This window comes from Protomyctophum parallelum, assembly GCF_964188405.1.
Source record: "Protomyctophum parallelum genome assembly, chromosome: 19".
Lineage (NCBI taxonomy): Eukaryota > Metazoa > Chordata > Actinopteri > Myctophiformes > Myctophidae > Protomyctophum > Protomyctophum parallelum.
The window spans coordinates 11345610-11357194 of record NC_139717.1 but is presented as its reverse complement, the minus strand read 5'-3'; the positions used below and the strand labels follow the sequence as shown (position 1 = coordinate 11357194).

The 11585-nt window shown below is 45.3% G+C and overlaps 1 protein-coding gene across 1 annotated transcript; it reads right to left on the bottom strand.

Moving 5' to 3' along the window:
* Positions 1-200: 200 nt before the first annotated feature.
* On the bottom strand, positions 201-11443 carry opn8c (opsin 8, group member c; the record flags this gene model as incomplete). The annotated part of the gene is made up of 4 exons (XM_083790432.1): positions 201-713; positions 1889-2220; positions 9374-9667; positions 11308-11443. The coding sequence occupies 4 exons, from the start codon at positions 11441-11443 to the stop codon at positions 201-203; spliced, it is 1275 nt and encodes a 424-aa protein (XP_083646558.1).
* Between the last annotated feature and the right edge of the window lie 142 nt (positions 11444-11585).

Sequence of the window (11585 nt, the reverse complement as noted above, 5' to 3'; positions counted from 1 at the left end):
GTTGAAAAGCACTATGCTGTGGTACAGCTCTGCACCGGCTGTATCCAGTTCAGCAGTCTGCAGAAACCCAGCTTAGACCCATGATGCACAGGGGCAGTGACCGCCTCAGTAAGGGCATAGCTCCAAACTTCATTCTTTACCCGGAAAATTAATTCAGCAGACGCGACAAGAAGGTATAGATTGCTCCTATTTGTCACATGTCACATAGAGACGGGCAGGAACTCTCTGACAGCTTGGTGGCTCACGGAGGACGGCATGACCTTCAGCTTGGAGCCCCAGCACTGGTAGACGACGGCACCGCCGGAGACGTAACTGCCCGCCAGACGCTTGGCCCTGCTGCTGCTGCTGCTCCGGCTCTTATTATTCTGTGGCGGGTCGGCGCCACGGCCGGAGGGAGGACGCTCCTGGAGCTCAATCTGGATGGGGTGGGGGGCCTGGTGGAGCGCGGTGGAGCGGGCGCCCACACGGTTGCCCAGCGCGCCGGGACACAGCGAGCGGAGAATGCAGCGCACCTCCTGCTGGAAGGTCCTGTTGAAGTAGAAGTAGATGAGCGGGTTGTAGACGTGGGAGCTCTTGGCAAAGAGCGCCGGGAGGACGAAGACCCCGGGGCTCATGCTCCCGTCATTGTCGTCCTCCTGGAAGATGGACAGCAAGGAGACCACGGTGTAGGGCGCCCACGCCACCACGAAGCCCAGGCTGATGAAGAAGAACATCTGGAGAAGCAGAGAAACAACACGGACGCAGTATTCTTTTACACTTTTGTCGTAGGGTACAACCAGAGGTTGAATGTAGCTACGTATAGTATATTTAGTATTAAGTGCCGTACTTCTATGGAGTTAACATTACTCTAAATAGCCCCCTCAGGTGTGGTTAGAATATTGAAATATGTCTTCCCTGTGTATTTTTGGTATTTTTTGCAAGCCTTTGAGTCAAAAGGCCCAATTGAAATACACCACATTTTGTGACATCATAACCCTAATCCCTCCCCTTATCATACACAAAAACAGCTGTGGGCGAGGCTTCAGTTCAGCTAAGGTGAAAACCAGGTATACTTAAGGAACTGGTGGGTATCGCCACATAAACACTAACCACAAAAAATATCTTCCTCCAATAATCATAGTACCTGATCATAATCATATTTTAGGGGGGGAATCACGCAAGCACTTTTTACTGCACTAAAATGATTTGATATGATTTGTTCATTTTAGTTTCAAGTTATATCACGTGGCATGTAACTGTCAAGCTACTTCCTAAACGTCAACGTCGTCCACAATCAAATCACTTGCAGCGCAGATTCGGCTCAAACAAGGAGTTAAATTCATTTACGATCCTAGGCCACAAAAATGTGGAAAGTCCTGGCAACAGCCGTTACAGCTGTAAAGTAATGTGAATCCCTATTCTCCTTCAAAACCGCTGCAATTCGAAAGTAAAAAAAAAAAGAAAAGTCAATGTGCTGAGAGAAGAGGGTTCACCTGGTTCATTCAGAGAGGCTAACATATAGGCTAAGACATGATAATTATAGTCGCTGTCAAACAGTCGACGCCAGCGCCCTCACTTCCCACATTCACACACCAATGGTGGCGAGCTACCATGTGAGGCACCGACTGACTCATTGGAGGCAATGTGGGGTTCAGTGTCTTGCCCAAAGACACTTCGACATGTAGACAGGAGAGCCGGAGGTTTCGAACGGCCGACCCACAGATCATTGGACGACCTGCTCTACCTTCTGAACCACAGCCGCCCGATAATAAAAACAATCATTTACAAAAAGGACACGCAAGAAGATCTAATCTAATCTAATCAAAATGACAGTTCAACATTTTAAAATGTCTAAAACTAAATAAAGAATTCCTGTAAAATAATCAACACTGCTCAGCTTTCCGCTCACCATGGAGAGGCGTTTCTCGGCGTGCCGCAGGTTGTTGTGGATGCCGCGGGCGGAGAGAGCGTGGGAGAAGCGGTAGATGGTGCGCAGGATGTGCCACTGGGACGCGACGATGAGGAGCATGGGCACCGCTGTGAAGCAGGCGAACGAGCACACCACGTACACCGCGTCCTTCACAGAGGCGTGGTAGGCGCGCCAGGCCACGGTGCACGACAGGCCGTACGGCTCAGGGACGTACGCGCCCCAGCCCAGCAGCGGGAAGCACGACCACGTGGCCGCCACCGCCCAGGTGCCGGCGCACACCAGCCCGAAGTTGGTGCCCTCCAGCCGCACGGCTGCAAAGCAGAGGGTATACGGATAAACAATGTACACAATTGTTTTACTGAAGTAAAAGTATATTAATACTGCAAACGCAGAGGCACTCCATCTGTTACGAGGAAAAGTCCGGAATTCAAAATGTGCTTGAGTAAAACTGCCCAAAGTATTGGCATCAAAAGTGTAGGTATGTCCGTATTATGACAATGGATATGCTCTAAAATGTGAAAAACATATTTTCCACTTCACCACGCTCCTACACTTAACTCCTTTGTCTTCCCCTTTAATAAACACGCCTACAGGCTTTCCCCCCCCTCTCTCCTGTGTATCTCAGTCGCATTGTGGCCTCTCTAATCTCAACACACTGAATACAGTAACTGCTGTTGAAAAGAACACATCATAAAAAGCCTGTAGGCGTGTTTATTAAAGGAGAAGACAAAGGGGTTAAGTGTAGGAGCGTGGTGAAGTGGCTCAGTCAGGGCGGCTTGTGCATGTTGCTCCATGGTAGGGTTAGCTAGCTATGGTAGCTGGGGTATAACAGGCAGCCAGAGGTGGGTGTTAATTAGCACAGGGGTGGACAACTTTGACGATGGAGAGGGCCATGGTGTTATTACTGTTGTCGCAAAAATAGACGATTTACATATATATTTTTGCTATATTTGAATTGAAATCGCACCTGCGCACACACACACACACACACACACGCGCGGATGATACGACAATTCTGATAGGGGCACATTATGTGCAGAAAGAATAACATAGAATCAAAACACGTTTACAGTTCAGATTAAAAGCAGTGTTACGGGGGTTAGGGTGCCATTCAGAGCAGTGGTTCCCAACCTTTTTAGCCCGTGACCCGAAAGAGGAATTAGATATCTCCCCGGGACCCCAAAAATAGCTCATCTACAAGCTCAAAACCTGTCGCTTTGCCCCATGTTGTGAGCTTGTCGATCTGCTATTTTCACGAATCCTACATTCTTTTTTCATGAAACGCAGAAAGAGGAGAGCCGCTGGTGCAGAGGAACGGCGAGGGATGTCACAGCCCAGCGGGTCATAAAAGCCACAGGTCAAACCAACAGCTACTGATGATTATGGAGAGCCCGGCAGACCTGGTTTCCGACACAGGCAGGCCCGGTGGAGCTAATCATTGGAGCCAGTGCATGTGCAGTGCTCTTCGCAGAGGGTACAAGAGATGTGGAGACCAGCAGAGGTGGCCAATTGGGTGGCAGCTAGCTAGTCACAGCCGGGCTCGCAGTGGACGCAGCGGGAGTGGAGCCTTGGACGGATAGGATGTTAGGTTCTTAGCTTGCTTATGATCCTTGATGACTATTTCTATGTATTTGATGTATTACCATGTGTTGTTCTTGCTTACTGTAAATCGCTCTGGATTAAGAGCGTCTGCTAAATGCCTAAATTGTAAATTGTAACTCTTGAGAGCGTGCACATTTTGTCCACTCTCAAGAGTTACAGGCCTGTATGACCTGTATGTCCCCTGCTTAATAATAAGGCACACAGGCCTGTAAGTCTGAGAGCTTAAGGTATCCATTTGGACCCCTGGTGGTCCCTGGAGGCTGGACCCCATGTTGAGAACCACTGGTTGTCTCCACCAGCCGAAGGCATGGGGAGAGTATGTTTTGCACTCCGTCCGTCCGTCCGTGTGTCCGTGTGTCCGTGTGTCCGTGTGTCCGTCCGTCCGTCCGTGACCAGCTAATCTCAGCCACCGTTAACCCGGTCGATGCCAAATTTTGCACACACACTCCCTGGATGCCAACCATGAACCTCTGCCCCAAACTTTCCAGAACGGCCTGTTATAGCGCCACCAGGAGGCCGCTTTGTGCAAAACAGGTTTTTGCACAGCACACCTACAGATTTTGTCCAAACATCACGCAAATTGGTACACAGTCTCTCTAGAGCCATTCAACCAAACCGGTCTTTCATATTTCTCACACTCCATCCTGATTGGTTAAGATTGGCTTCCAAAGTTCACAGGAGTGCTCAGTTTCAAACAAAATGCTGCAAATCATGAACACATCGCGTGATTTCCGTGAAATTGTGCACCCACATTCCCACTAGGCCGAGGACAAAATGCCACATGAACAATTTCAACTCAGCCTCAAGGTGGCGCTGTAACTGGCCGAAAAGTGTTTTTACCTCTAACTGCACGGATCTGTGGATAACCTGGTGGAGACCTGTGCCCAGAAGGGCACTTTTTCTAGTCTGACTCTGAAGTCTGAGGGCACGAATAACCTTTCACCCGCCTCCTCCTGCTGTGCACAAAGCCTCTCACATAGGGGGTTATGTAAAGATGACATCATCTCCTTTGCCAGTTTTCTTCCTGTGTTTGAACCAGGACCATCACAGGGGATGACGATGCGCATATATAGCATGCATATAGCGAGTGGCAAAGTGAGTTTAACGCTGTTTAATCAAAGTCGTACGATTAGTCACACAGACATTTGTTCTCCGCATTTGACCCATCTCTTGGAGCGGTGAGCCGCAGCGTGCGCCACGCTCGGGAATCATTCGTTGATTTGACCCCCAATTCAACCCATTGATGCTGAGTGCCAAGCAGGGAGGCAGGTAGGGTCTTTGGTAAGACCTGGCCGGGGATCGAACCCCCGACCTCCCAGTTTCAGGGCGGACACTCTAACCACAAGGCCACTGTCTGTTTGGAAACAGGGCTGTCAAGGGCAGAAAGTACTGTTTTTGCCACTCAGTAGGCGTTCCTGCATACAGTAACTTCCAGGTATGATGATGATGTCACGTGCATAGCCTCCATTTCTGAAATAGGGCTTATGCGGCTACACCTAATATAGTATTTTTGGTTATTATTTATTTTGCCCTAAAGATAATTTGCCTTGAACTTGGTTTGCCCATGAACTTGAGGTACCGGAAGTGCCAATTTGGTCATTCTTGCCGGAACGCCATATGGCGAGGTGACAGTGGGACAGAGCAAGTGTGTGTCGAACTTCCGCTCACTGACCAAGCGTTTGTTAGCGTGACGGGGACGTGACAAGATACTTTCTTTGCTATTCTAAAATGTGAATATTTATGCTACTATCATGTCTTCTTTATACGTTGATTGATGTATTGCAAGTTGTATGTTGCTGTCTGTAGACAGTCTGTTCCTGGGCGGACTCCCTCATCCTCATTCCCTTTGGGTTATACATGTGCAGCCAGCGAAGTCGGTTTATATTTTCTTTTGTTGTACAAAGTTTATGTTTTATGTTCTATTATGTTTTATGTGCCATTATTTATGTCTGTGTTCATTTATGCTTTAAGCATACGAAAAAGGCTGATGCACACCTTGAAAGGTTGCATAAAACCAAAAGGGGAACTCTGAATGACAAGGAATAGGACCCGCACACTGGCAGGAACAAACAAATGTTACTCTTTATTCAGCGTTTCGGTCGTTAGACCTTCATTCTTTGTCATTCAGAGATCGTTGTTTTGTTGTCTATGTTGTCTAATAAATCCACCAGTATGAGAAAGAACAAGCTGTCTGCGTTATTTGGACCACTCTCATTCTGTCTATTTCTGTTCTGAAACGAATTGTGATTTGAGCACAGATTGTCCATTCTTGTGCAGTCAGTGGGGGGCTGTAGCGCTAGGTGCTTTTTCCATCACAATTTTTTTTAAATAGAAAGCGAGTATGTAAGTAAGTAATTTGAAAAAAGAAAAGCTTATTGTTCCTGTTCCCAACCACTGATAAAATGCGCTTCTTCAAGATTCAAGGTTAGCTTTATTGTCCCTTGCGGGGAAATGATTTGCAGCCAGATAATAGTAAAAGAATAAACACAACAAACAACATTCAAAACAAGACTAAGTTCTAAGAACAGGGCACTAGAGACTTGCAGGTCGATTATCCAGTTCCAATAATATTACATATCATATTACAGTTTTTAGAGCTGGGGGCGTGTAGAATGTCATATTGCAATTTTGGGCATGTTAAGAAGCGCTTTCGACACCCCGTGTATTGCGCAAAACGGCCTTGAATTAGTCATGGGAGTGTTTAAGGAGTGTTTGAGACGTACCCAATCAACATGTCCGTACTATTCTCTTTACCAGTCAGCTGATGTCACATACGGAATGCGCACTTTGGGGATCGTGGTATTACATTTCTTCATGCTGGCACCATAGAAGACATGACATGACTTTGTCACATTTGGGTTAATTATTCCTATTGCACTGCATGCTGTCACCTTTATGCCTAAATATAATTTGTTTCTATTGAAAAACACCAGTAAAATAACGTTTATTATATTTTATTTCATTCAAGTCACGATGAAGGAATGAGTTGAATGGGTGCTGCTTAATGCTGTGCCTGTGGCCCCGATGGTATATGGTCTTCGCTCGTAGCATTTTATTGAAGAAGACTTGAATTGGGTGTGATACAGCGTATGAAAGCAAACTTCCCAAGGATTATGGAGATGTTTTTATTTTTTTTAAAGGTTGAGAAATGAAAGAATTATGGCCGTTTCTAATCTCAACATTTTACAAATAAAAGACGCAAAAAGAGCGCTGTTGCCATGTCTCATAGAAACAAGTAAATAGGTCTATAAAAATAATCCCAAAAGAAGCGCATATAACAGGGGTCTGTATATTTTAAATGAAGTGCCATGTTTTTATTTTCTAGATAGTGAGTCTGCCATATATCCAGATACATTTTAATGACACCACATTAAAATAAAACATATTTTGATTGTCCACAAATATAAAGTTCTTCCTTCTTTTTAAATATGTTCTTGCACATTGTTATAATGATCATTATATATCCCCCTGCAGTCAGAGTACATAGTTTTAATGAATGAATGTGATGCATTGTGAGCTGGTAGATCTGCTATTTTCAAAAGTAATCTTGGAAATTTTTAATTTTATTTTTGGATTAGCCGTCCTTAGTTGGGCAAATGCATTCATCTGGGGATCCTTGACATGGGAATGTGCTGTGTGAGGATCACTGGTTTAAACAACATTAGGAGAAAAGCCCAAATAACCACTTTAGAAACAAGAAAAGCAACCACAACTAGTACTACCAATATTTATACAAGCAACTTTACAGAAAAAGAAGCCGCTTATAATAAACAGACATGGCAACACTCCAGCAGAGTTCAGAGCCGCTCAAGTGTAAAATCAAACAGTGCTTTTTGCATTTATGAGGTGGTCAGACCCACGTCTAGTCGTTATGCGCTGAGTGTTTTTAGGTCAAGGGGCTTAATAGCAAATTGCGCAAAGCGAAAATAATTAACATATGGACACTCCCACAATGCTAAAATATTCAGGAATGCCGTATGCCATATGTGTGTGTGTGTGTTCAACACGGGCCGATATGCCTTTCATAATACGATTGTACGCAGAGCGAGGGCAATTTATGTATTAACCCATTGTAAAACGGACCTTTAAAATCCAGCCCAGAGAGTTCATGACATTCAATCAATAGTAGCAAAGTCAGCAATTAGTTGGCAATATGTGCAAAGAGGCAAGAATAAAGTGCTATCTGCTGTTCAGCAGCTGAATAGCAGCCGGGACAAAGGATAGTTTGAACCGATTAGTCTTTGTAGTCACTGCTGGTGGTGACAGTTCAAACTCAGACCTAAGTGGGTGATCCGAGACCTCCAGGAGGGAGGAGGCTCTCTTAAGCATCAGCCTCTTGTACAGGTCTTGGAGGATACAACATTAAATAAGTTCATGAAATAAGCAGTAGCACACACACACACACACACACACACACACACACACACACACACACACACACACACACACACACACACACTTCTTACCACTGTACATTGTGTCAGAAGTTCAGAACTGATCTATAAGCTGACAACATGTCTCATCGGGCACTTGGTCTTGTACGTCGTATGTTATCTGCACGACACCATCATGCGACAAAAAGTAATGCTTATACAGGCTTGAACTTGCATTAATATTCTGGACGCATGTACAGTAGGCTACCGGGGGGTAAATTGGTTGTTTATATTGATTGCACAGTGCACTATCATTGCAGCTGGTACAGTGTACGTCTCTCATCAATGCAAACGGCAAAGCCGTTCGTTGTTTCATCACAGTTGCTTGCAATGCAAGGAATAGCCTAGATATGGAATGGCCAGGTAACTTATCTCTACGTCGTCCTCAGAGTGGGCGGCGGTGGCTCAGGGGTAGAGTGCCTGGATGGTAACCGTAAGGTTGCCAGTTCGAACCTGGGCTCCCCCAGAGTTACTGTCGAAGTGTCCTTGAGCAAGACACTGAACCCCTAATTGCTCCCGATGTGCTAGTTGGTGCCTTGCATGGTTTCTGCTGCCATCGGTGTATGAATGGGTGAATGTAATGCACAATCTCTGTAAAGCGCCTTGGATAAAGGCGCTATATAAATGCACCATTTATATAAATGCACCATTTACCTCCATCGGCGTCTCCAGTCATCTCGGTTCTCCATACATCTTGCCAGCTCCTTATACCACTAACCACTTATACCAGCTTAAAATTGGCGGTGATACATTCAATATGGACATTATAGCAATAATAGCGTATTCCTTTTCCAACTGTAGAAAAGCGATATAATGCGAGTTCAATGCGTTATAATTAGAAATCCTTTCCAAGTGTTTCCATAGCCCCTTTGTGCATCTCGTAACCAGCTTTTAGCTATTTAACCGGATGCAGCCTAGAGGGGACATTTGCATTGAATTGAGATGTACCCGAGAATGGTGGTGAAAAAGTCATTCTATTTTTTCTCTCTGTAACATCTTTCAACCATTTTAGCTCGAGCCCCAAAAGAGAAATTAGATGTTTGCCCGGGATAGTGAAAATAGCTAATCTTCTCTGTTAAGGGTTCCTGGCACAAAACATTTTCAGATGGGGGTCCACGGCCAAATACATAATTAATCTGCGGGTCCTTGACATGAAAAAGTTTGAGAACCACTGCGGTAGACCCCCCTCCCGTGACCAGAAAACTGTTCTGGTATAAAGCCCCCTTCACCATACACATGTTCCGGTAAAAAAAAAACACCCCTCACCATAGAAGCCCCTCCCCTCACCATAGACTATATTCACACGGTGGCCATGTTGGCATTTTGCATTGAAAAAGCAGGGCGGCATTTCATCAACGTACCGGCAAGATGGCCGCCGTGTGAATATGGTCCATATATACTCTAGAAGAAGCCCCCTGGGACGCCTCACCGTAGAGCAGGCTGTAGCAGGTCTTCAGGTAGCGGGTGACGCTGATGGCGGCGACGGTGAACATGCCGCACAGGCCGAAGATGAAGCAGCCCAGGCCGTAGTAGACGCAGGTGGGGCCGTGGCCCAGCCAGGCGTGGTTGAAGGACGACAGGATGGACAGCGGGTAGAAGAACACGCAGCTGAGGAAGTCCACCACTGCCAGGTTGACGCACAGCAGCTCTGAGCCCACCATCTTCTTCCTCCTGCGGTAGGAGATGAGCAGCACCAGGCCGTTGCCCGTGAGGGAGAGGACAACTGAGGACGGGGGAAGGAAGCCAAGTACTCATTATGCAGAATGTCCTGTTTCAAGCTTTTCAAATGTATAAAAGTATTTTTTGGAAATAGCAGATCTACAAGCTCACTAGCTCTGGTCCATAGCTAGCCTTCTACTGCTTCTACGATTCTGCCCTGCAGTATGAGGTTATGGGACTTCTAGCCTCGGTACCAGGCTTTCATTTTTGTTGGTGCAAAAATTGAAAGCCTGGAGGAACGCATTGGCCACTCTGGTCTAAAAGTGGGAGTCAACCCTTCCGGGTGGGCGTCGCTGCAAATGATGTGACGTAGCGCTGCACTAGGGGGGAGAGGAGGGGCCGGGGGTGACGGACAGATCGATGAGATCCAATCAGGGCGTGCGCAAATCTCAGCCGTGACCCGCCCCTCTAGACCAGAAACCTAACACGTTAGCTCAGGCTATGGGACTTCAGACCAGCCTCTCCTCTTTAGCGTAAATAAAAATTAAGTTTTTGCTACTCACCAATTTCACTGATTCGATGGAATGTCAGAACAGGTGAGCTCCATACAGTAAATATAGATCTAAGGGTGGTAGTGGCGTGGGGCCATTATCTTGAGTGTACAAGGTTTGACGAGGGCCCAGGTAGGGCCAGGCCTTAATTTGCTGTAGGCCTACTAATAACTTTGGGTCAGGCACGTGACACGTCTAGAGTTTGAAATTTGAATGGACAGGTATATTAAAGTCAAAAGGGAGACATCAGAAGAGGTTCTGACATCTATCCCTCCTCTTACGAAACAAAACACCTATCAGCTATCAGAGCTATTAAAGCTTATTTTAACCAAATGAAATCACTTACGCTACCCATGGTGTGGAAACAAAACATTTTAATTAGGCTACGATTCTGCCATCTAGTGGCTGTTTTGTTAACTGCAGCGTACACGCTTCACGTCAAACAACTAACAACGTGTGACATTCCAACCCTTTCTTTCTTTCTTTCTTTCTTTCTTTCCATTGATTTATATGTGACACTGGTCACTGTCACACTGCTTCTAAGCTCAACGGCTACATTAGCCTACGCAAATAATGTTTAGCCGCAAGATAGGTCTATATGGCTCCATGGATCAGTGTAAAAGGTTTATTTCGGTCATGATTTAACAATAGCCTAACAGTTCAATACAAACTGAACAATAAATATGGCGCAAGATAACTAATGTAGGATATATGGTTATCCAGTCTCTAAAAAGAACCAAGATATAGAGCTATTCTATAGTGCACTGCTACTGCTAGTCTATAAAACTAGAAAGATGCACGCGGGAGAAACACATAAAACAGACCTAACTTTTTCTTCAATAAGGTAGGCCTATATTATTTTCTAAAAATTATAGTAGCCCAAAATAGCCTATACTACTCAGTAGTAGGCTTGGCTATTTGGAAATATACTTTATTTCTGTCTAGTTACTCTAGTATGGCTTAATAGCTACTAGACAGTAAAACAAAAGTATATTTCCAAGTTAAAATAAATAAATTAAACGGCTATTAAAGATAAATATATATGCATATAGTGTAACAAAAATACATAGGTATTCATCAACACACAAGCATATTAATAGCCTAATATATTCACAAACAAAGACAGACATGAAGTTGTTGTTTTTTTACTCACCAACAGAAAGGATGGCTAGTCCTACGCATATATCAGCACCAGGTGCGAGTTTGGACTCGTAGACAGAGAGGGTTTGGTTGTGATGATTATGATGCTGATCAGAGTCCTCGTGTGGAGCGGACCGGTTGAGAGGCATAATCACAGCCTAAAATGCATCATGATGCATGCAGACTCCTTCATCCTTGACCTTCTACCTCTATACCAGACTGTACTACACACAGTAGCCTGCACACACCACCAGCAGCGAATCACATCTGCTCTCCTCTTCAATTAACTTA